The following is a 26,573-nucleotide window of genomic DNA, read 5'->3' as shown; positions in this document are numbered from 1 at the left end:
AGCCTATGCTCGATGATCTTCCTTTCCCTTTTCTTAGTAGATCCTTCACGTATTAGGATACCTCTCCAAGTGGCCTTACCCGCCTCCCATACTGTTTGCTTGGAAACTTCCCCATTGTTATTTAGTTTAAGGTATTCCTCGATTTCAGTCGCCATTTCAGTTTTAAATACTGCATCTTTCCACAGGCTTTCGTTACAGCGCCACTTTCCTCCTGGAACGGGCAAGTCTGCCCATCTTATGTCTGACAGGACCATATCATGGTCTGACCACACTATCGGGATGATTTCCGACGATATCGTGGATTCCAGAAGGACCCTGGTGAGGTACAAATAGTCGATCCGGGTAAAAGTTTTGTGCGGATTGGAATAAAATGTGTAACCTCTATCATGCGGGTGTTTAGTTCTCCATACGTCTTGCAAGTCATATATCTCCATTATGTCAGGGAGTCCCGTGTAATCACTTCTCGGTTGGTTTCTTGTCTCAGGGTTACCTGGTTCCCAATCCTTGGTCGGGTCTGCCCACAGATTAAAGTCTCCTCCGAGAACAACTTGGCCCGATGCTTCCAACATTATTTTGGGTATTGTCTTCTCTAGAAACTTGGATTGTCCCGTGTTGGGAGAGTATATTACTGCCACTGTTACTCTGACCTTTGCGATCGTCCCGGAAATCAGGAGGGCACGCCCACTCACATCAGACCAAGTCTTTTCCACTTCAAAGTTAATTCCATTTTTGACCAAAATTCCAACTCCTCCCTTCCTGAGTGGGCCAGAGCCCCAGAATTCCTTTCCCCCTTTTTTCCCTAATATCCCCCTCTCTTCTCCCTTAGCGAACTTCATCTCTTGTAGAAGGAGGATGTCAATTTGAGATCTACGGAATTCCCTTGCCACCAGTGATCTCTTGGTTGGTGAATTGAGGCCTTTCACATTAAGTGTTCCTATCCTAAGGGACTCCCTGTCCTTCCGCTCTTCAACCGGTGCCATTTTCATAGTATGTCGATCGTGAATTTGTGACCCGCATTGAGTGGATGTATCTTAGATGAGGACTCTTGGATTCTTGAGCCATCTTTTGTGTTGCCGCTGACGCATCATATTCTGTTCGTTTGTTGTCCGCCCAACCCCCCCTGCCCCAAACCCTCCCAACTTGACGGCGTTCGTGCATGGCCACGTAGAAATGTGGATCCGGCATCGAACCACCCCTGGGGACCGTTACTTCACGTCCCCAAGATCACATTAACATCACAGTCTTGACTGAGCCCCCGATCACCCCCCTCTTCCGTTTACATGACCCAAATCTCTTCAGAGCTCATAGATCCTTAGGCAGTTCGGGTCATGAACATGTGTATTAAAATGTGTGCCATCTTACCAGTATTGTGGTTCATCAGTTCTCACCCCCTGGAGGGGTGTTACCTCTCCGGTATTTTCTTGAACCCTTGACTCGTTTCCTTCTGGGCCCCTGTATGCGCCATCTTCTTTCCTCTCGACGCTGGTCCTCTCGACCATCCTCTTCCATGTTTGGACCAAGAAGATCTGAAATACACGCCTTGATCTCCCCTTCCGAACTCAACTTGATTTTGTTCCCATTATAGTCAAAGGATAGGGAGAAGGGGTATCCCCATCTGTATCTTATATTCTTTTCCTTCAGATGTTTGGTGAGGGGGCCACACATGCGACGGAGTGCCAAGGTCATAGTGGATAGATCTTGATATATCGTAACTTGGGATCCTTGGAATGTGATTGAGTCACTGCTTCTTGCTTTCTCTAGGATCCTCATCTTGTCCTGGAAGCGGTGAAATCGAGCTAGGACTGATCTAGGTCCGCCTGGAGGGCCGCCAGCTCTGTGTATTCTTTCTGTCTTGGGTTCATCAACCTCTTCGTCGGCAAGTAAAAGCTTGATGATATCATGGAGGGCATTCCTCAGGTCACTCTCTGTTTCCCCCTGTCGTTCCGGAATACCGAAGATTCTCAGGTTGTTCCGTCTCTCCCGGTTTTCCAAGTCGTCGAGCTTAAGTTTGAAGCTCTCTTCACGCTGCTCCAATGCAGTCATCCGCTGGTCCAATTGCGCCTCCAGGGTATCTATTGATGCTTGATTATTCTCAACTCCGTCCAACCTTTCCTCCATGGTGTCCAGTCGTTGGGTGATTTTATCAATTTTGGAGCCAATGCTGGCCCCCATATTTTTAATTTCTCCCAGGAGAGCAGCGATGTCTCCCTTGGTAGCCGCGGACTCACTCACTGAGGAGCTCTGATTCGCCATCGTGGAGTCCAGATTCTCGGTAGAGGTCGGGGTGTAGGAGAATGTGGCCAGTTTGTCCTTTATGTCCATTGGTTCTCCCGAGGTACTGTGGTGTTGCTTGGGGTATTTGGGTTATCAGATTGCAGAGGAGGCACACGCCCCTGAATCGGGGGCCCAACCCTCTGTACTTCAGTAGCAGTGGTCTTGGTTGGCTCGTTGGGGGTTGTGAGATCCTGGTGCGGCCGTGGTTATGTTCAGAGTGTGGTAGATTCACTGGTGCACGTGGGTCACCTGAGGTGCTCTTTAGACAGCAGGGGAGTTTATTATGCGATGTGGGGGGGTGTGCCTGCAGGATGAATGCAAGTGGGGTCGTTGTGACGGCACAGTGGACTATCCCCCAGTACCTTTATGCGTTCTTCACTCCGTTTTGCAGGCGATGGAGGATAAGTGTGCCTCGGGCGAAGCTTGTCGGAGATTTTTTTCGGCTTAGGATCAGAATATCTGCTGGCGATTGCTTGAAGTTGTGTATTGCTGCGAGTAGCCTGAGTCCCAGCGATGAGTTAATGGAATGTTCTTTCCTTTCAGGGATTGTCAGTCCAGAGTGATTATCTCCTCAGTTGAGGCCTCTCCCCTTGATCATAGGCTTTGTCCCCCTGGTGGCGCCTCACCGTCGGTGCTTGGTCTCCTGTGATTCAATACAGTCCGATGGACGTGTGCAGGACCGGGTATAATGTGGAAGGGCTCGGGGACGCTTTGCTCATTAATCTTATGTTGGGTGTTCCTGGTTGCGTTCTCGTCCACTGCGCACCTCCAGGACAGTAGCCGCTGTGGAGCACAGTTTATCACCCCGGGTCTCTTCTTTCCGTAACATACAGTGTCCGCCCCGTCCTTTCCTCCAAGCTGCGGTAGGGCGAGCCGTCTGTCGGGGGTTTTCCCTGTGAGACTGTCTCTCAGGTTTATTGTAGCCGGTTCCGCCCTACGTGTCCCGTTTCGTTGGGGTTTCGGCTATTCCAGCTCTCCGCGGCGTTAAGGGGCCAGGTTCACAGCGGCGCCACCTCGCACCGCGTATCACCCACCTTCAAGTCCTGTCTCCGGCTCCCCGCTCACAGCGCTGCTCGTTCGTGGTGGAGGGCCGCCCGTTGACTGCGGGCAGTGTCCTCTTCTTCGGGGCCCTCAGCTGCGGGGCCTGCTCCAGCTTCTCTGCTGTTCGCCGCTCGTTGTTGCCTGAGGGCACCCACCTTCAGGTCCTGTCTCCGGCTCCCCGCTCACAGCGCTGCTCGTTCGTGGTGGAGGGCCGCCCGTTGACTGCGGGCAGTGTCCTCTTCTTCGGGGCCCTCAGCTGCGGGGCCTGCTCCAGCTTCTCTGCTGTTCGCCGCTCGTTGTTGCCTGAGGGCACCCACCTTCAGGTCCTGTCTCCGGCTCCCCGCTCACAGCGCTGCTCGTTCGTGGTGGAGGGCCGCCCGTTGACTGCGGGCAGTGTCCTCTTCTTCGGGACCCTCAGCTGCGGGGCCTGCTCCAGCTTCTCTGCTGTTCGCCGCTCGTTGTTGCCTGAGGGCACCCACCTTCAGGTCCTGTCTCCGGCTCCCCGCTCACAGCGCTGCTCGTTCGTGGTGGAGGGTCGCCCGTTGACTGCGGGCAGTGTCCTCTTCTTCGGGGCCCTCAGCTGCGGGGCCTGCTCCAGCTTCTCTGCTGTTCGCCGCTCGTTGTTGCCTGAGGGCACCCACCTTCAGGTCCTGTCTCCGGCTCCCCGCTCACAGCGCTGCTCGTTCGTGGTGGAGGGCCGCCCGTTGACTGCGGGCAGTGTCCTCTTCTTCGGGGCCCTCAGCTGCGGGGCCTGCTCCAGCTTCTCTGCTGTTCGCCGCTCGTTGTTGCCTGAAGGCCTGCCAGTCGTCCCAGCGCTCGTATGGTGGCTCGGCTTCACGGAGCGATTTCTGGGCGAGTCCTCCACCGTTTTTGCTCCGGATTCTCACCACATGGGGGGGGGACCTTCCGACAGCAGCACGTTCATTTTTACCACGGGGGGGGGGGCCTTAAGTGGGGGCTCAGTCCACTTTGGGGGCCGTGGTAGCGGAGCTCACGCGCAGAGCATGCCTGTCCGTGCGCCCCCTGGTGGCCTTTTTCAGTATTATATTTTTGAGGTCTCTGTGAACCTGGCAGGCTCCGACTAGCTCTCCGACTTCATCAGAAGCACCAAGTTAGAGTACCATGCCATCCTTTCCCACATTTGACAGTCAAAAATGTATGAAATAATACCCTTCGCAGCAAATCTGCCCTTACAGAATGGTAGCGTTCTGTCATCATAAACCCGCAAAATCCATATTTCCTCCTGTGTAGCCCTCTGTCAGCTATTTAACATTTGATTTTAAAGCAAACCTTCTGAGTCACCCTCCTTTTACTCCAATGTATTCAGCATCAAATCAGATGCTACAAGCAATATAAGAGGTAGGTGTGTTTACATAGCTGTAATAAGTATGTTAAAAGAACAGGATCAAAAGAGCGTCTGAAGAGAGCAGTTGTAATAGATGTCTACCTACTCTTGCTTCCAGCCACACTTCCCCTCATGGTTCTATTTATAATTTTCATAACCAACTCACACATTGTCCACCTCTTACTGAGAGGGGTTGTAACCTAGCTCCAAATAGAACTGAATGACAGAAATGCTGCAGTGAAATTGGCGGGCTAGCTTGCATTTCCGTGATGACGGACTCATGGGGTAATCCTATTGCTAATAAATTAAGTTAAAAATCCAATAGTGGAGAGAAAAGTGAAAATAAGCAATGGGTAGAGAAAACGCAAAGAGGTTTAATGAAGGGGCACAGCAAGGGAAACCTGAAACTCACCAACAAATCGTAATGAAAATGAGATAATACAGTTTTATAGTGTAGGCCATATAGAGTGCTGCTTTTGTCAATTTCTTTAACATGCACAGTACCTGATTTCTGATATATTTCAACATTCCGGTGTCCTTCTTCCCCTCTAGGTTTGCTTCAGACATTTTCTTTTTTAGAGAAGGGGTACGAAGGCATGACTTGTCTGGACACTGTAAACAAACAGTAGATATCTATTATATAACAGGATACAATGAGAGTCACTTCAATCAGCTTACTAGAAATTAAGGTGAATGTCATAAAAGCTTAAAATGCATTTTACCATGATTCCATTCCCTAGTAGATATGTGCAAATTGGGTATGAGTCGGACAGAGACTTATGTTGGCATTTATGCTATCTTTTGGACATGAGCTGAGACAATGAGAGATACTGTAAGTATTTAGATGTTGACGAAATGGGAGCTAGTTCTCGTTTTCAGCTAAATTGCTCTGAGCATTTACTTGCTTTTTTTCACCTGCTACTCTGAGGCTGTCTTCATTTCTCCTCAATTAACTGCAGGAATAATGATATGGCACAAAGATTTCTATCCAGGCTGAGGTCCTACTTTCATGAATAGTGACCGTCCTTATTCCTTAGCCTTATTCCTTATCTTTATTCCACCACCCTTCTCTATTTGTTTGTTTTCCACATCTGGTTCCTTATTCATCTACCTCATACCTCACTTGCTCTTCTATATACCTCAAAACAAACGATAGTACACAGGGAGTTGTGGTATTGAGGTCAAGTAAAGATTGTAAACCATGTGGTCTAGTTTTGAATCCCAGGTTCCTTACTTGACCAAATTGCATGATCCTGGGAAACACACCGTAGAGTCCAGGAGGAGAGAATAAGAATGGTGTTTGAGGACTTGGGTATGAGGGGTAAGGAGGATGACTGAAGAGGATTAATTAGGAAAGAGGAAGTGGAAAAACGAATAAGGAATAAGGATGATGTGTGAAGAGTAAGGAGGATGAATGAAAATGTCCTTAAATCTGCAATAGGAGAGACAAGAAGAAATGGAGGTGTAATGTAACAGGAAGCAGAATGAAGTATCAGGGATGATGAGCGATGATGATGACTGAAGATTTAGAAGGGCAAGGAGGGGAGAAATTAGGATATCCTAAAGCTAATGCAGAACTAGAACTCTATCTTGTTCAGAGTATCTCAACCTCACAAAGAAGGGCGACATACAGGATAGATGTATGGCAACCTACTGTTTAATTCTTTGGCTTCAAAGTTTATAATTACAGTGAAACTCACTTCAGATTGTTATGAAGCCTTTGAAGCTAACATAATTGGCCCTTGTCAGTTCAGAAAAGCTACATACCCACAACTTCAACGTGTACCTTAATTCTGAGGTGAAATCCCTGATGAAAGGGTAGAAATTAAGTGCATACTTGATTATGGGGCAGGCTAAGAAGGGAACGACCAAACGAAGGAGCACTGAGGAATGAGTAAATGGAAGATGGATTGACTGGCCTAAGTACTCATATTAAAGTCATTACTTACACAGTAGTCATTAAAGTAGATGTGAACAGATTTAAAAATGATGGATGTGCAAATCTCAACAAAAATTATATTATACAAAAGTGACTTAGTTGTAAGCATGAGTCCTGGAAATATCCTGTAGTGGGTGGCTGAGTACAATCAACTATTCACTGTAATGGCAGTGTTTTCTTTTCCTCTACATGCTTTGGGTCCTTCCAAAGAGTATGGAAAGCCCAGTCGGTGGAAGCTCTAAGATCAGAAAACAACAAACTACATGAAAAACAAAAACAACATTCAGCCAAGACATGTTATGTTTTTAGATGTGGTAAATAGTGCTGAACACTACTTAGAAGCCACACTTGGCACTGAAACAAGTGAACATTTGGTGCTGCTACAACGTTCTACCAGAACTTTGGTTGCTGTTTTTGGTACTGCAGCCTCTTTCGTCTGCCTATGTAGACATCAAGCAAAGGATGCAGACTGCAGTTTACATGCAGTTGACAAAGCTAAGAGACAAAAGTGAGAACTAGGAGTCATGGTTGTAGTAATGTGACAATAACTAAGATTCCAGAGTTAGAAGGTAAACCAAATGAACAAGTTATGCACCTTACAGGTAACAGTAGTTCTGATAGACATGACTCCTCTGCAGTTTCCTTATCTTTGCAGTGTTCAGATTCTGACCTAACAACATTTCAAATCACACTAGCGCAGTGCTGGGTGGAATCAAACATACCTGTTGCGCCAGCTAGATACGTCAAAGAGTGGATGAGGAGTGAAATTACGAAATTGAAGAATTACCTAACCAAAATGTTTCAGGAGTACACAAAAGAAATGGAGGCATTAGAAATAAAGGTCGTCAATTCCAAGATGGCCGCCGCCCTGTGAGGTCGCATAACCTCTGTGCCCCGCTCGGGCGGAAAAATCTAAAGGTGAAATAAAGCATCCCTTCATCGTAAAACAGCCTGAAATTGCCCCCAGAAAGGAAACGAAAGGTCATGCAGAGTGCTGACTTGAAGCGGAGCAGTTAACTGCATACGACCGAGGTCTTCAGCAACGAAAGAGCAGCAAGACCAGAGAAACCGGGAGGCCCCGGACAGCAACAGCCTACAGGTACGGGAACTCACAGAAGAGCAGCCCGTGACTGACCCTGGAAGCCAGCATCAGTGGAGGTGAGGTGCCCAACACCGCAACCGAACCCCCTGGTCACCGTGTCACGAGTGCGGACACACAACCCAGCAAAGGACTGAGCACCCGCAATTGTGTGCGGTCCAGAAAGAACGTGCAGGGAAGCACTGAGACGGTGTCTGAGGATGTCGGAACCGAACCACCCAGTAAAGAGGACACCTGCACCCTGGTGCCGAGGAGATGAGGGGAAACCCAAAGCAGTTTGCACACCAAAGCGTGATCGTATTGAGCAGCGGGAAACTGACGCCCCCCACCGACAGTGAACGGGGCACCAAACGAAGAAAGGAACCAAGAGGAGCTCTACCGCACCCCAACCCCGACCTGTACCGGCCCTCCCAAGACCGCCCACGGACAGAGAAGCGGTCCGGGAGTCAGCGCGGGGAACAGACACATAAGGTACAGCAGCTAATAAAGAGGAGCACGCTAGGAGGATCACAGCCCAGTTCCCCCCCCGCATATACAAAAATAGCACGGATCCTCCTACACCCCGAGTGGAGACACAGCTGCGGCAGAGGAGCACACATAAGCTCAGGCGGGCAGGGGGAAATCCATATAAGGGGACTGTGAACACTGACCATATCCCACAGAAAGGATTGTGCAAACAGGCCCCCAACCTACAACGAGGCTGACAGGGGTTAGGCCCCCAACCTACAACGAGGCTGACAGCTGTTATGGTGGAAAAAAGGCAATCACCCCCTCCCCCCCCCAAAAAAAAAGAAAACAGCACTGGCATCATACTTGTCTCACTAAGGCCTCCCCAGCTAACCTGCATGCAGAGCAAAAGTTAAGGGGTACAACGCGAGCTCCAGGCCCCAAGCAAAGCCACGTTTGGCCCCTGAAGAGACCCATATTAAAAGCACAAACAAGAACTGCTTCATACAACACCGGCTGGGATTCCACGGTCTAAGCCCATACCTCATTTAACCCCAGAAGGAAGGCCCGGGGAGGGGCACACAGCCCCTACCAAAAGATACCTGTCCTGACCTCCACCCACTGAGGAGCCAAAGTAAAGCCACAGATGCCAAGGAACAAACTCAAGAACACTCTGCTAAGAGTCAAAACTACACCCAAAATGAGGGAGGGGCAACTCAAGCACTGCTGGAGACAGCTCCGATTGGAAGAACACCAGAGCTGGGAACCTACAGGGCAAACGGATAGCAGAAAAACACCATCAGAAAACACAGACATGGCCCTCAATAAAGAAGATTTGTAAGAATGCTTGAAGAGCATTGAAAGCAGAATGAAGTACTCCCTCCAAAGCCAACTGAGCACTATAAGAGAAGACCTGAGGTCCTCCTTGCAAGAGGTGAGGAAAGACATTACAGAACTGGGGGACAGAGTAGACACTACAGAAGCGGGTCTATTGCAGATCGCAGAAGACCCAAAACAAAACAGCATTCTCCTGGTCCAGATCGCCAGAGCGACACACAACCTGGAACTCCAGGCAGAAGATCTTGAAACAGATCCCGAAGATCCAACATTAGGGTCAAAGGCCTGGGAGAAACGATTGAGGACAAGGACTTGAGAGAAACAATGCAACACTGCTTCAGCAGCCTCCTCTCCGGCACGCAACCGGAAGACATACTCATGGACCGAGTGCACAGAGTGGGGCCCAAGAAAGCAGACCCGGGAGCAAAACCAAGAGACGTCTTACTGACAATGACCTCCTACCCAGTGAAGGAGGAAATATTGCAAGCAGCAAGGAAGCAATAGACTGTCACCATTAACGTAACACCAGTACAATTATTCCAGGACACAGCACACTCCACAAAAGAAGACTGATGCAGCCGGTAACAAAGGCATTGATGGCCAAAAGAATAACCTACAGGTGGGTGTACCCCTTTGGTTTGTCCTTTACGTGGGAAGACAAGCAACAGCGAATCTCCACATTCGAGGAAGGACTGGCCCTGCTACAGATAGAGGAGGAGGAACAACCCTTTACAGGCAAAGGAGCGAGCCACGACCAGAAAGCGGAAAGACTAAAACAATGGGAATGGTCAGTTGACTTCAAAAGAAGGCGAGGCAGGGGGGCGTGGCCAGCGAGCACTCCCGTGGCTGCCTGAAAAATCCTGTAAATATCCTGTGATTTGGAAAGTTGATTTCTATGAAAAAGACAATTTTGGGCAGCGGAACCCCGTGGTAGCATACGGCAGCAGAGGGGACCGAATCCGCCGAGTGAAGAGCTAGATATCGGCGTCGGAAGGCAGAGGAGAAGAACACCCGACTCCAACTAAGATGGCCACCGCCTCCGAGTCGCGCTGAAATTATAACAGGGACAAGCGGAGGCTGCCTGCGACGCCCCGCTGCCAAACCTGCCATCGAGCCAGCGCCCCTGGAGTGGTCCGGAGGCACACCGCTGCTGAGACCTGCTGCTGTCCCCGAGTGCAGCGGTCGCCGGGACGAGTGAAGGCGAGGGGGGTCTGCGGTCGCCCGCAACGTGGTGTGCTGCTGCGCAGCTTGGCCCGTGTCATCGACCGGGGCTGCCTCCATGGCCGTGGGGTGCCGCCCGCGGACAAGGAGCATTGGGCAGGGACGGCGAGCGGATTCCTTCCGTGCGTGACGCTGGCGGAGCGCCTGCCTTGGAGACCAGTGACCAGCGGGGAGAACCCCCGGAACAACACTCCTGCACCCAGCGGCCCAAGGAAGCCGTTGACTTGCCACACTGCCGCCCGTGGCGGGTAAGCCGCCGCAGATGGGGTCCCAGCCGCAACCCTGCCATCATAACAGATGGGGCATCTGAGGAGGAGCATTTTGGTGGCGACACATATTAGGGCACAAGCCATCCAACTAACGCGGCTGCAACAATAACATTGGCATCACGTATGGCATAGACGCGCACACACAAGCCGCCATAAACCATGCATTCGCTGGGTTTTACCAGGCCCTCTACACCGACTCGCCACCGCCCACAGACACTGAAATAGAGGATGCACTGGACATCATTAAATTACCACATCTTGAGGAACATGCGGCTGAATCCCTGGAAGGGCCAATAACCCCTAAAGAGGTTGCAGTGGTCATTAGAACGCTTCCCTCTGGGAAGGCACCGGGCCCGGATGGACTCCCAGGCGAGTTCTACAAGGCCTATGAAGACGAACTAGCCCCGCTGCTCTCTCAAGTCTTCAATGAGGCATACGATACAGGTCAACTACCTAGCACCATGAGGGAGGTGACCATTATACCACTCTTAAAACCCGACAAAGACGGCGCAGAGTGCGGCTCATATAGGCCCCTGTCCTTATTAAACACAGATAGTAAGGTACTTGCGGCAATTCTGGCCATGAGGTTACGTAGAGTCATCCCGACACTGATCCACCAAGACCAGACGGCATATGTGCCCGGCAGAGCCATCACAGAAAACCTACGCAGACTGCACCATGTCATCTACAGCACCGAAGGCAGACGGATGCAATGCGCAGTGGCGTCCTTGGACGCCTCCAACGCGTTCGACTCAGTGCGCTGGAAATGGCTCCTGGCTACCATGTCCAAGTTGGGGTTAGGGCCTAGCTACATTAAGTGGGTCACACTCCTCTACACCAACCCGGAGGCCAGAGTACGCACCAAAAACACCTTCTCACACAAATGGGAGCTTTCTCGAGGAACCAGGCAGGGTTGCCCCCTATCACCCATGCTGTACATTATGGCTATAGAGCCAGTGGCAGCATACCTGAGACAAGAATATGGAGATGGGGGCATAATGGTAGATGGGGAGAACCATGTGATTTCTACGTACGCCGACGATATGCTCCTCTATCTAACCAACCCTGCACACATGCTGCCCTACGTACTAGAAACCTTAGACAGGTTCCACAGATATACGGGGATCCAGATCAATCAGAATAAATCCTGCCTGTTCCCCCTAGCCGCCTTGAGCGGAGTAGCGACCGATAAGCTTCCCAAACTAGCCCTGAAATGGGAACCCTCCTCCTTTAAGTACCTGGGCATTAGGGTGCACAGAGACCCCAAGACAGAGCACGTGCTGAATACAGTAAGGGCAAAGGAAGGTCTGGCAAGATCAATGGAGTTCTGGAGCAAGCTACCACTGTCGGTGGCGGGCAGAGTGGGCCTACTAAAAATGGTAGCGTTGCCCAGACTCCTATACTTCTTCACCAACGTACCCTATAACATACCACGACAATTCTTCACTGAACTACATAGGCTGCGCCGGACGTTTTTGTGGCAAGATGGAAGGCGCAGAGTCGCCCTGGAAACGATGCAGAGACCGTATGACAGGGGGGGCCTCAGGGTACCTAACTTCGAACTGTATTACCTTGCTGGACAATTGAAGCATGTGATACAATGGATGGCCGACGAGGCCACTACAGACACTCGCTTGCTGCAACCAGGAGTCACGCAACTGCTCCTCAGGGATCTGCTATGGTCTGAACCCAGAACCAAACAACCTCACTCGTACCTGATCCTCCTGGGTATCCAGATATGGAGAAGGGCCTGCAGGGCCGCATTGCTCCCGGACCCCTACTCTCCACAGATCCCAATAACTGCCATCATGGCTAACAGACCGGGAAGCCAAAGGATAATAAGAGACACTTGGGAGCCTTGCGGCATTGCCACCCTGGGCGACCTGGTGGACGACCAAGGAATCTTAAATTTCACAGAGCTACACGAAGTCTCTGGAATCCACACCGGACAGTTCTTACTACACAATGCAGTGGTCAAGAGACTAGCAGCTCGCTGGCCCACGATGGAGAACTTGAACACCGGACACGAAAACATAGAGAGCCTGCTCGGGGCGGCGGAGGGAGGCCACGAGACCTCCAGAATATATGACACATTGCTAAACAGCGTCACCCAGCAAAGCCTTAAGTGCAAGGAAATGTGGGAACAGGAACTTGGATCGCAGTTTGAAGACAAAGAATGGGAGGCCATAATGGTATACCACAAGAAGGTATCCAGGAACGCCAGGTTCCAACTCATCCAATTTTACATTACGAACAGAGCGTATCTCACGCCAGACATCATTTCCAGATTTAGTGGAGCCGTGAGTGCGGGATGCCCTAAATGCAACGAATCCCACGCAGTGATGACACACATGTTCTGGGGATGCCCCGCCATACAGTCCTTCTAGGCCCAGGTCAAAACTAAGGTGGCCGAGGCGAACATCACCCTGGAGGTCCACACGCCACAAGCATGTATCCTTGGTAGATACCCCAGAAGTAAGAAGAAAAGACCACTTAATAAACTAAAAGACCTAATGTATATGCTGGCAAAGAGACGCATTGCCATGAACTGGAAGCGCCCGCAGGCCCCCTGCCTGCTAACATGGTGGGAAGACCTCCGCAAATGGACGAATGCCGAAACTGCAGCTTGGGAGATGGCCCAGCGCCAACAAAGACAGGACACCTCAGACGACCTTCTACAATCGGTGGAGCTAACTGTTACATTGTTCAACCCCAATGCAGAAAGCTCCTCTGGCAACGACACAATTGACTCACAACAATCACAAAGCTGAACTTGTGGTGTATCACGTTTGGGTCCGGACAGTTGGGATCGGGGGGAGGGAGGGTGGGGCGGATGTAACTGCACTTTGTTTTGGTGTGTAACCACGTTATTGGCACAATGTAAACAATAAAAACGGATTTAAAAAAAAAAAAAAAAACATTGGCATCACGTAAGATCTGGAAAGCGCCGCCCATGAGGTGAGGGGAACGACCTGGGTGGACGGACCGGGCTCCTTACACTGGCGCAGGCACACATACAAGCAGCCTGTGAAATAACACGCAATGGAGGAATAAGAGGACATGACACAAAACGGGGCAATCACCCGAAAGGTTCTGCACAGTGACACCGCCATACCCAGCACCGCGTGCCAGCCATCAGGGTGCAGGTGCCAAAAGTCCCCCCCCGGAACAGCAGCAGGAACACCGATAACTCCACAGTGGAAGGGAGACCCACAGCGATTCTCCAGTACACCCGTGCACACATCTCCACGAACAGCCGCAGACTGTATGCTGGGTAACACTAGTTGGTCCGGCCTTCCCTTTGAAGCTTTGGTGGGGGACGTGCTGCCACTGCCCCGTGGCATAAACACCGGGGCGCGACAACCAGTGTGAAGGATCACGAAGGGAGGAGAACACTGGGCATTCCTGGGCAGCTGTGGCGCCGCAATCTCTGGCCGCGCTACCAACCTGCAACGCCAGGTCAGGCAATAGGAAGACATTGGCGAGAACAAGCCGACTAATGCCCGCAAGCAGCACTGATTGAGCCCTTACTACAGCTGCGGCTAGTGGACGGAACTGGTTCCCCTTCCCCCTCACCCCCCTTTTAGTGCGGGACCACAGCCCCGTACTCGACTCGCAAGCCGGGCAGCTGAAAAGGACAGCTGGTGGAAGACCGGCAACACAGGGGTGCTCCTTATTGTTAATTGCCTACAGAGGCCGGAACTCCACACCTGAGTCTAAGCGAACATAACCTTTCTGCACCTCCCTGAGGTTGCAACCGCCCAAACTTCAATACGGAAGCAACACAGCAAGGGCAATTTAATCGCTAGTGGAGGCTTAAACAACGCCACGAGAGAAGAGTGCTCCTCCAGAAGCTACACTTACTGTCCCTTGAAAAGCTACATCATGGGCAAAGAAAAAAGCACGATAACCTCGACGCAAAGCACCATGGATCAATACGCCACGAGCACACATACAGCACCAAATGTTGAGGACTTGGGGGTGACCCCCCCTCCATCAGACGAGCTCCTGTCGCTAAAGGATGTGATGGCACGCATCGCCAGTTCGCGCTCCTCGGTGGAGCAGAAAATGGATACCATCTCCACCGAGGTCTCATTCCTCCGCCACGACCTCCAGAAACTCTCATCCCAGACGGGGGAGGTAGAACAACGGATATCTGGCGTGGAGGACGACCTAGGCGGGGTGCACCAACAGCTTACACAAACATTGACCCGCCTGAAAACCTTGGAAGCCCGAGTTGAAGAGGGAGAAGGCAGGTCCCGCCGCAATACCATTCGCATTTTGGGCATGCCGGAACGCACAGAGGGACCCAGCATGGAACTCTTCCTGGAGGAATGGCTGGCGGACTTTTTTGCGCCAAAGACCTTCTCGAACTTCTTTTCAGTGGAACGTGCACACCGCATGCCCACAGGTCGTCCGGTCACGGGTGCACCCCCGAGGACAATCATCGCGAGGCTTCTTAATTACCCGATAGGGACGCCATTCTACAAATGGCCCGAACACAAGGGTCGATGACATATAACAGAGCCACGGTCGCCTTCTTTCCGGATTACACCCGCAAAGTCCAGAAAGCCAGACAATCCTGCGAACATTTAAAAAGGAAGCTTCTCTCCATGAACGTGAAATACGGGCTACTGTTCCCGGCCCAGTTGAAAATCCAACATGAAGGCAAGACAGTCCACTTTACCGATCCACAGGAAGCCTGGAAATGGGCAGAGACCCACATCGGAGGAGACTGGACCAGATCCGATCAGAACCGCAGGGGAAGACCGGGACCTCGACCAAGGGGAGAAAGACCTGCCCAGCAACCCGTACCGGAGAACCTGATTGAACCAAACGGAGGCCCCAATCCTTAGCAATGTTAAGAAGGACACCGGCCAAACAGAAAACCGGAATGAAACACCAGTGCACTCATTGACCAATCTCCTTCTTGGCAACCACCTGCAACAATGCACCCCTCCTGGACTGACACCAACACAGGGTTGCCTTCGCCCCTGCACAAAGGATCAAATGAGTCATATGCTGTTATAATCAACACACCATGCCAACGGCGGACGCCACGCCCCTGACTCAAGTTGCTTGACCCATAAAGGAGTAGTAAGTCGGTGGGAAGGTGAAGGTTTAAGTTGATATGGCGACATATTTTTTAGGCGCCAGTAGAGTTTGGGCGACAGATACTTCATGTTGGGGAGGAGTATGGGGAGGGGGGGAAGGGAAGTTGTTTTATGTTAGATATTCTCCGGGAGGTTACACCACACCACTGTTCACCAAGATGCCGCTAAGCACATTATGCTCAATGCTCACACCCCTGCCAGGCGCGGCCGCCGTATCTCTACGGCCAAACATACCACGCATCTACCTGGCACAACACCCAAGACTCCCAGACAGCAATGACCACACAACACCATAATGGTTCCACCGGTGGAGATGCGCAGGCCCCAATGATACCCACTGAACGCCACAGGTCCCTAAAAATCCTTACATGGAACGTAAATGGCATGGGCTCAAGTATTAAACGCCAGCTTATTATGCAATTCCTTAACAGGCGCTCCTCTGACATGGCCCTTCTTACGGAGACCCCTTTAGCGGGTTCAACCTGCTGGTTCTTCCGTAGGACCAACTACCGACTAGCGTATCACGTGGGGTACAAAATGGGATCCCAGGGAGTCCTGAACCTCTCACACAAGCGGCTCCCTTTTGAACTATCAGCAGTGGAACTGGACCCCTGTGGCCATTTCATGATGCTCCTGGGAGCATTGTGGGGGGAGACAGTGGCTATTCTAGCAATATATTCCCCACCGTGGTTGGGGGAGGGTCTTCTGAGGGACGCAACAGCCCTGGTGGCGCAACAACAACCAGATTTATGGATTCTGGGGGGGGGGGGACTTCAATGATGTCATGAGGAACACATGAGACCGGACCCACATCCGGAATCGGAACCCAAACAAGTCCACGCGGCTGGCAACCTTTGCAACAGCACTAGGCTTAAGTGATCTGTGGAGAGAACTCCACCCCACAGACCAGGGTTTCTCCTTCCACTCGGGAGCCCACGCATCCTTGTCCAGGCTCGATTACTTTTTCCTTCCAACTCCTGAAGCATATAGAGTAAAGACGGCAGAACTTCTTCCCCGTGGCATATCTGACCACTCTCCCCTGGAAGTGACGCTCCACACGGATCGACCCTTACCGCCCAAGACTTGGCGGTTAAACAATTATTCCCTAGGCCTTCCAGAGTTCGAGGAACACATCACGGAAAAATCCAACAAATTCTTTGAAATAAACAGGGGCTCGGTAGAGGACCCGGTGATATTACGGGAGGCACATAAGCCGGTACTTAGAAGTGAAATGACTGCCTGGACGTGCAATAAAAGGAAAGAACACCATAGGAAAGTAACGAAGGCAGAGAATGTGGTAGAGAAATGGGAAATCAGGTATATTTCCGACCCCACCCCCAAAACATACCGCTCCCTCGTGAAGGCTAGAGCAACCCTCCATAATACAGCGCTAGATAACGCAAGACAGGCACATAGGGAGTCAAGTACCAGAATTTATGAACACGGCGACAAAGCTGGCAAACTATTGGCCTGGCTGTAACGACGTGAGGAAGGGCACAGACACGTCAGGCAGATCATGGACAACCCCAATGGGCTGGCCCAAACGGACCCAGAGATAGCGGAAGCTTTCGCCAACTTTTATGCCACGCCCTATGCCGCCCCAAGGTCCTCGATAGACCCATCCCTCCTCAATGAGATCGCACTCCCGCAGTTATCAGAGCAGCAGAGAACACATCTAGATAGGGAATTAGATGAAGCCGAAATCGTGGAGGCCATGTCCCAGCTACAATCCGGGAAAACACCAGACCCCAATGGTTTCCCGGCCGAGACCTGGAGGAAGCTGGGCAGCAATAAGATGGCGACCCCCCTCCGTGACCTATTCCTGGCAGCCAAAGAACAGGGCACCATTCCCCCTTCCATTGGACCTGCGAACGGCCAACATTGTAGTTATTCCCAAACAAGACAAACCCCCTGACCGGTGCACATCGTACAGACCGATATCGCTTATCAACAGCAAAGCTAAAATCTTGGCCAAAGTACTGGCCAACAGGCTTCAACTGGTCATATCTTCATTGGTTCATCAAGACCAATGTGGCTTCATGCCACAAAGATCGACCAGAATGCACCAAGCCGGTTACACCTTCTATTGGAAAAGGCACTAAGTCTCGATACACCACTTGCTCTTCTCGCAATTGATTTCGAGATGGCGTTCGATTCGGTGGTGTGGGAAAGCCTCTGGGCAACAATGAGACGCATTGGCATTGGTCAGGCCTTTCTTAGCTGGGTCCAACTTCTATATGAGGCCCCATTGGCCGCGGTCAGGGTAAATGGCTGGACTTCCGGGACCTTCCTGCTGGGCAGAGGCACCCGGCAGGGCTGTCCTCTGTCCCCCCTCCTTTTCGCCCTAGCAATCGAGCCACTCGTCCGATGGCTCAGACAGGTTACTACATGGTCCGGATTCCGCTGGCCCGACGGACGAGAGGACAGGGTCTCCCTCTATGTGGATGACCTGTTACTCTATCTAAGCAACCCAGACCACACATGCCCAATCATAACCCGAATGCTGACGACTTTTGGGGACTTCAGTGGACTCAGAGTTAACTGGGGTAAATCAGTCCTCTTCCCAGTTAAAGGCGGTGACCTGGCAATCCCCCGGGACGTTCCATATCGTGTGGAGAGAGAAGGCTTCCGCTACCTGGGCATATGGGTCTCTGGGGTTCTCTTGGACTATGTGTCACACAACCTGCATCCACTAATCGACCGCTTCGCTGGGGATGTACAGCACAGGATGCTCCTTCCCCATACACTCATGGGTAGAGCGGCCCTCTTTAAGATGATGGCACTTCCAAGCTTTCTTTATATACTGCAAAATTCCCCACTGGCCATACCGAATTCGGAATTTACATAGGAAACTGATATGGAAGGGTGGGCAGCCTCGAATTGCGCTGACTACGCTGCAGCGATCCATCTGGGAGGGGGGTATAGGAGTCCCACACCTTAGGTCCTACTACTGGGCCAGCCAATTAAATGTAGTCAATGACCTCCTCCATGGGGATCGTGAACTTCCACACATCAGAGCGGAAGAGCCCATCATCCAAGACACCCCACCACTGGAAACATGATAACAGAACCTACCCAGGCCCCCCCTTACAAACGATGTCATCCCATATCATGGTTATCTGGAGGCAGGCACACACCCATATAGGCTGGGGGAACAGGATCACTATGGCACAACCACTATGGCATAACTATATGCTGAAGGAGGTACGGAAGTTGACTGCATGGACTCAGTGGGTGGGGGCGGGGATAACCACGATAGGAGACATTGTTGCTGATGGCTCCATCCTTCCGTTCGAAACGCTGCAGCAGAAATTCGGAATCTCGGCTGCAGAACACTACCACTATACACAATTAATACACGCCATCAATATACACAGGCAAGCGCTTAACGACGCACCAGATTACACACCCCTGGACTGCAACTTACTCACACAGCACATTCCTGCCAAGGTCACAACTATTCTGTACACAGCTATTAATGCATTTGCTACCCCGGAACTTGTCAGCCTCAGAAATAGGTGCGAACGAGACGTGGGGACCATTGAACCAGAAGACTGGATCCAGGTACTCATGCACCCACGCGAAATTGCAATAGACTCCAAAATTAGACTGGTACAGCTTAAGATACTTTACAGGGTGTACTACCCCCGTGTGGCCCTTTTCGGCTGGGGAAGGTCAGAGGATCCCAACTGTCTGAGATGCCAGGGGGAGGAGGGCACTTTCATTCATCTCCTCTGGGACTGCCCTAGAATCAAGACCTTCTGGACACAATGCTGTCAAATACTAACACGAACTCTGGGATGCACAATAGTGCTACAACCTGCAATAATGTTACTGGGGGCATATCTCAAACAAATAGGAGGGTGTCTTTCTCTCCACGGCAATGGGCCTGATAAAGCGCGACATAGCACAGAAATGGGGAGTCCCGGAATGCCCTACAGTGGCCCAGTGGTCTAATGAAACTGACATCTGCGCAGCGAAAGAACACAGAATTTACACAGCACGGGGGGCCCGGCAAAAGCCACCAAGATTTGGGGAAAGTGGGAAGAACGTGTGACCTGAGAACTGCTGCTAGGGGGCAGAGGGATACGCATGACCATTATACGGAACACTGCAAGGAATGTATAAACGGAAAGCAAGACATGAACGGTTTGATTAACCTATCCGGGTGTTGGGGGTGTGGCAAAATTGTTGGTGTATTGTATGAATGTTCAAAAATCAAAACATTTGTTATTAAAAAAAAAAAAGAAGGCGATGCAGGGAGACCAACCTGATGGGGCCACGATCAAAGTGAAGATCAGAAATGATACACCAAGTAAGACAATAACTGATATCTAAAACATGAATCCCGGGCCGGGGAATGAATGTGGGGAATAAAGAAGGGACTTCATGAAATGATGAAGAGACACCAGGTGGGGTGAGGTGGATGCATCGGAATCAAACTTCAGGATATGGACATGTCCTGGCAAGATCAAAGTTGGGATACACACGGGACCCAATGGCTCGGGAGGAACCCGGGAAAGGTTTTAAGAAATCTTTGTCCAAAGAAGAGGGGACAGTGAGGGTACAGGGAAGGGGGAGGGAAAGGGAGATGGTGTTAGGGGAATAGTTATAGTTAATGTTCTGTTATTGGGGAAAGTTTCATGGTACGATCTGCTAAGCGGGGGGAAACACACAAACACATAAGGGAACGAAACACATAAGGGAACGCAGGCATGAAAGGGATGACTGACCTGAAAGTCATAACCCTGAATGTACAGGGTGTTAGAGAGAATTCTCTGTAAGGCTAATTTCCCAAACCTAGTGAGTCCCCCAGCAGCTTTGCTGGATTTTTTGGGGTTTATTTTTTTCTCTCCTGCTAAGAGTGAGATTCTTTTGCTCCCACTTTAACTTTCCATGTGTTTTCTGGGCTATGGGGTCTTTTAATCCATAGGGTCTCGTGTTTTTTTGATGTGGGTTACACAGCACCCTCCGTGCCGTAACCCAGGGGTGTCGTAGCGACCCCCCAACATAGGCTCCATACCCTTGGACTGACCACTGTCTCCCAGGGCATGTAAAGTCACCATTGGCTTTGCTAGTCCCAAATTATGAACAGAAACCAGTACAAACCATCATATTGTGGACGTACTGGTCGGGGCAATTCGATTGCCCCGGGGTTTGTTGTTCGAGGGAGCACGTCTCCGTCCCCCTGATCGAGTTTTGGCTGGTGGCAATGGATACTACTTTTTATATTCGACCGCGAATATATCTCTATGGGATTTTCCCATTGTTCGAGGCTACCAACTTTAATTATTAAATTCTTATTTAATTCTTATAGCCTTGAACATACCGCCGGTTTATTTATTTAATATTAATTTGCCGGTTGGTATTTTTTGCCAGAACTCGATTCTAAAATGGCGTTTGTGTTCTCTTCTGTGACTCCAACCCAAGTCGAGCCCTTTGTTCCACTTTTTGGTGGGCTTCTCCACAGAAGCCTCCAAAAGTGGTGCCACTCTGTCTGGGTACCCCAGGAGGTATGGGAGGGGGTTTAGGCACCCTGGACTGAGTTAACTTGGTAACTCAAGTCGCACTCTTGTGTGATTGGCCCAAGTGGTGAGCCTGCCGGCTAACCACTTAGCATGTTTGATTGACAGCTAGGCTGAGTGAATGGGGGTGTGCTGCATAAAAGCAGGGCTTTGGGGACTGGAACTTCAGAAGTCGCACAGGACCTAAGAATCCGAGGAGGGAGAAGCTGAGCCGGCCTGCAACGACGACACCACCGGTGGAGCCCTGCTGAACCGTCTCACCACTTTTCCCAACGACAGAGGAGATCTCCAGCCCGGAGAGTCTTCTTCCTCGACTGTTGGGGATAACCAGTCTACCTTCTTTTCGCCTTCCTGGAGCATCTCGTGGCCACCTTGCCTGTGCCAAGAACCCCGGCAACCGGGATACCACGTTTTCACCACTACCGCAAACCGAAAGGGTAGTACCTTTGTACTGGAGAACTCTGCGGCTGGTTTCTTCCCTGGCAGTAGAACGACCTTCATCTTTCCTCCACGACGAGATTTTCTCCTCCTCTGGACGATGCTGCGACTTGCACCCGCTGCCAGGAACAACTGCCCCCGCTGGAGGATCCTCTCCATTTAAGGTACCGTGTTCCGCCTGGCTTCCCTTGCAACCGTTTGAACGGGGTGTATTAAATCCTCGTCTCTCGAACCTGGGTTAGCCTGGGACACCTTAGCTAACTTTCCTGCACTGAACTAAACCTTTTTCGAACTACCTCCACAAACTTTGAAGACTCTGTGTAACTGTCTGATCTTGGGCATCTTCCGTCTGGTTCCCTTGAAAGTGGGCCTGGCCCCTAAACTTCCTTGCTCACCAGTAGACTGTGCCTTCCTAACTTGCTGTGGTTCTTTAAAAAGTGCGTAGTGTGTATGCTTCCATAATTCTGCTTTTCCCTCCCTTTTTATTTAACTTGTTGGAGTGCCATCGAACGTTAAGCGCTCACCTCTGTCTGGAAATAAGTGGTGTTAACTAAGACTTGTCCAACAAGTAATCAGGGATGTACATATGATAATGGTGATTGTGTTTTAAACTTATCTTACCAATTTAGTGCTAGTGTGTTTTATAAGTGTGTGTTAAATAAATAATTATATACTTTTATACCTAAGCTCTGGTCAGTGTTTGCTTGTGCTACTGTTTTTCTGTACCTATTTTGTATGCTCTGTATACTGCCTAACTCTTCTTGAGGGAAGTCTGACTGCTCAGCCACAGCTACCAGTGAATCTGTGTGGTACAGACTGCTACCAAGTGGGTTTACTGCCAAACACCTGTAGTCTTAAATCTTTTGCAGTGGTCCCTAGGGGAACTGCACAGGTTTCTGCCTAACACTGGTGGCAGAAGTGGGATTTGTATTGAGTATACATTTTAGTGTGCTTAAAGATACCTTAGTGCAACTACCCACAAAGCTTAGTATTTTCTAAAAACCTGTTAACTATGGAAAGTTATAGTCAAGAGTCCCTTGCTACAAGAGTTCTCTGTAAGCATAAGAATCTCCTGACTAAAGGCAAGAAAATGGAGCTAATAGAAAGGTTGTTAGCAAAAAAAAGTCTGGATGGTGGTTCAGAGGAACCTACCACTCCAGCAACTGTAGATAACAGCAATGACATTGATATGAATGTTAGTATTTATAACTTTGAGTCAGAAGCAGAAGAGGAGGTGCAAGATGTTAAAGTTGTCTCCCCTGGGCCTTTCCCTGCCCTGCCAGCTGTGCCTACTGGATCCTTACCAGGTCCCACACTTAATCCTCAATATATGGAACTAGAAAAAATGAAGCTTGAATTAGAATTCAAAAGAATTAATGCTCAAACAGAACAACGGCACCAAGAACTAAGGCTCAGAGAAATGGAGCTCAACCATGAGCTAGAAATGAAAAAAATTGTCTGTGGAAAGTGCTTCTCTCTCCGAATCCTCTAGGAGTTCCAGTCCCAAAAGACCCCGGATGCCTAAGGAATTGGTAGGTATGTATGAGCCAAAGTTGGATGTGTTGGACTGGTTGAGTTTGTTTGAATATAATCATGGGCTCCAGAACATTCCAGGAAACGAGTTACTTTCCTGGTTGTTCTCTAGGCTTCCCCCTGTTGCAACTGATGTGGTAATGGAGTTGGGGGAGAAGGATAAGAAGGATTATGATTGTGTGAAACTAGCTTTGATAGCTAGATTTGGCAAGACCCCTTCCCAGTACCTTAAGAGGTTTAGGACCCTCAAAAAGCATGATGGTACCCCTTGGGCTACCTGGGTGAGTGAAAGTTTGAAGAACTTAGAGGGATGGATTAAGGGTTACAAGGTGAACACTTATGAAGGAATGAAGAATCTTGTGATGTTGGAGTCAATGTATGATGCCTGCTCTCCTGGGCTCAGACAGCACTTGGCTGATTCAAAGGAATTAGATTCCAGGAAACTAGCTAAGGCTGCTGACTTGTGGGTTGCCAACAGGGTTACTCACAAGGACTCTGGGGTAACTCAGAATAAGGATGAGGGAAAGCAGCCAAAAAAGGACTCCAAAGAGAATTCTAATAATTCCAATCCCAAAGAGGGCCCCAAACAGAACAATAAGGGTAAACCCCAAGTAAAACCAAATCAGTGTAGTGTACCCTCTGGTGGTAAACCAGAAGGAGGTCAGAGCAAGCCACCATGTCAAGGATGGCACTCTGTCAAGAGTGGCACAGGGCCCCCAGGTAGGGTTTGGGTGGCTGTGTTGATGCAAGGTGACAGATAAGTACACACAAAGCAGGAAACTCATCAAGAAATAAAAGTAGGCAACTGTAGTTGTGAACAGAAAGGGGCAGGAAATACAAAGATACAAACAAACAGGATTCCCTCTTGGGGTGTATGCATTTATGGAAAAAGAGTGTTACACGGACCTTTGGAAACTCCAGACTTCTGCACGGATTACTATTACAGAGGCCCACTCTGTCTGCTCATGGCTGGGAACAACAGCTGTGGGTGTCTGTTAAACAGAAAACGCAACAAGGGAAGGGGCAGAGGTTGCCTGCCGGAAACCAACAGTCAAGCTCTGTACAAAGGATGAACATAGGACACAAGAGAGACAAGAACAGAAATAACCAGGGACAAGGAAGTCGAAGAGAAATCTAGCAGAAGGGAATGAAGGAAGAAACAGTACAATAGAAATGGGTAAACTAAAGGGGAGGACAGAGGACTCAAGGAAGAAAGGGACAGGGATCAAGAACAAGGGGTTGCAAACAAGGATGAGAGCAAGAGAGCAGCAGCCAGGAAAGAGGGGGGCTGCAAACAAGGAAGTAGGCCTGCAGTACCAAATGGTACAAGGTACAGAAAAACTGTAGTGGATTGCAGAGGACTGTAGTAGGCTACTAGGCAGAGAGTCCAGAGGAGCAGGACTGAGAGCTGTAGTAGGCAGCAGACAGAGAGCCAAGAGGAGTAGGGCAGCAAGGAGCGAACCCAAAGGAACAGGGCGTAGAGGCAGAGAGACCCGAGGGTCAGGGCTGAAAGCAGAAGAGAGTAGCAGGCTGCAAGGCAGGGAGCCCAGCGGAGCAGAGCAGCAAGGAGCGAGCTCAGAGGAGCAGAGCAGCGAGGCAGGGAGCCCGGAAGGCTATGGCTGTAGGCAGCGGAGTGTAACAGGCTGCAAGGCAGGAAGCCCAGAGGAGCAGGGCTGTGAGGCAGGGAGCCCAAAAGGCTAGGGCTGTAGGCAGCAGGGTGTAGGAGGCTGCAAGGCAGGAAGCCCAGAGGAGCAGGGCTGTGAGGCAGGAAGCCCAAAAGGCTAGGGCTGTAGGCAGCAGGGTGTAGCAGGCTGCAAGGCAGGAAGCCCAGCGGAGCAGGGCTGAGAGGCAGGGTGCCCAAAAGGCTAGGGCTGTAGGCAGCAGGGTGTAGCAAGCTGCAAGGCAGGAAGCCCAGAGGAGCAGGGCTGTGAGGCTGGGAGCCCAAGAGGCTAGGGCTGTAGGCAGCAGGGTGTAGCAGGCTGCAAGGCAGGAAGCCCAGAGGAGCAGGGCTGTGAGGCAGGGAGCCCAAAAGGCTAGGGCTGTAGGCAGCAGGGTGTAGCAGGCTGCAAGGCAGGAAGCCCAGAGGAGCAGGGCTGTGAGGCAGGGAGCCCAAAAGGCTAGGGCTGTAGGCAGCAGGGTGTAGCAGGCTGCAAGCCAGGAAGCCCAGAAAGAGCACTGGAACAAAAGCAGGAAAATGCAGCAGCAGGAACAGCATACAAATTCGAGACAAAAGGCAAAAAAGGGCCCGGGAGGACTCTTGATGCAAGAGACTGAGCTCCTGCAGGCAGCTGCTTAAATACCGCCCTGCCCTGTACTGAGGCAGGCTAATTGGCAGCACCTGGAGCAGCACACCTGAATACAATCTGCCTCCTCCCTCTCTGGTCCTGAGATGGTGGAAGCAGCACCTATCCCTAGGGCTTCTGGGGATTGTGGTTCCAATGTTGATGAATGGGAATGGCCAGGAATTGATAGCTGTAGCAAGGTGCATTGTGGTACATGTAGTTAGTTGAGTTATATAAGAAGGCACCAAAGTCACGCAAATAGGAATTAAGTACCAAAGTGTGAATAGGGGTTGTTCCAAGAGTATTCTGAAGATAAATGAATAACAAATAGTCCATGATGGTTGCCAATGTGTGCGCCCATGGTGCAGGCATGACAGTATGCCCCTCTCCAGGCACCTCTCCAGGCTCACTGAAGACAGACCAACAAGAAGAGCAAGACCAAGACCTGCCACACCGTGAAAAAGTCTTATACCAAAAAGGCACATCATGAAGCTCCAAAAACTGTTTAAAGCTGCAAGGTGAGAGTCTTGAAGGGAGGAGACAATACCAATGTTCCAAACCTTTGAGATTGAATCCAGAAAAGACAAAGTCTTAGGGGCACCAAACACAACAGTGCGTTCATGATCGGAGAGACCGAGTATCTGCTGCAGGCTCCATGGCATATATTTCTTTGAAAGTAGTGGTTTTCCTTAGAGCTGGCAAGGGTACAGTGCTGAAAGGTGGAACCAGAGATACAGCTGAATAGGTTGCTCTAGGAGGGTCTTCCAAATATTCAGAAGCAGCAATAGCAACATTAAGATTTGCAGCAGGGACTTCAGGAGTCACAAATGTTGCAGGGACACCCTGAGTAGCAGGGAGTTCAGAAGCCACAGCAGCCGGGAGATCATGAATGGCAGTCGGAAGTTCAGGTGCTGTAGCAGCTTGGAGTATAGGTGCCACAGGAGTACCAGCGGTCAGGGACGCAACTGAGACTGAAGGAGTACAGTCTGGTAGTTTAGGTGCTGCAGAGGCACCAGCAGGAACAACCAGAGCCGCGGCCTTAATAGGAGAGCTGTTAACTGGCGTTGCAACAGGTATTGTTCTTGCAGGCAGAGAGGAAGGGGGTGCTTCAACTGCAGTAAGAGTGATTTGAGATGCTGCTTCAGTAGCAGATTTAGGAGTACTAGCAGGAGGAGCAGCAGAGATTGGGCTTGCAGATTCTGTAACAGG

At 50.6% G+C, this 26,573-nt stretch overlaps 1 protein-coding gene across 21 annotated transcripts in view; it reads right to left on the bottom strand.

The window, feature by feature from the left end:
* The window catches only part of UNC80 (unc-80 homolog, NALCN channel complex subunit), a 3,486,058-nt gene that overhangs the window by 1,604,782 nt on the left and 1,854,703 nt on the right, over positions 1 to 26,573 (bottom strand). For all 21 annotated transcript variants that reach the window (XM_069615884.1, XM_069615886.1, XM_069615890.1 and 18 more), the window contains one exon: positions 5,165 to 5,272. In XM_069615884.1, the coding sequence (XP_069471985.1) occupies positions 5,165 to 5,272 (108 nt within the window). The remainder of the gene's footprint in view (positions 1 to 5,164; positions 5,273 to 26,573) is intronic.

Source organism: Ambystoma mexicanum, chromosome 9, assembly GCF_040938575.1.
Source record: "Ambystoma mexicanum isolate Mex_15411 chromosome 9, UKY_AmexF1_1, whole genome shotgun sequence".
NCBI classification, from domain to species: Eukaryota; Metazoa; Chordata; class Amphibia; order Caudata; family Ambystomatidae; genus Ambystoma; species Ambystoma mexicanum.
This window is presented reverse-complemented; position numbering and strand designations above follow the sequence as displayed.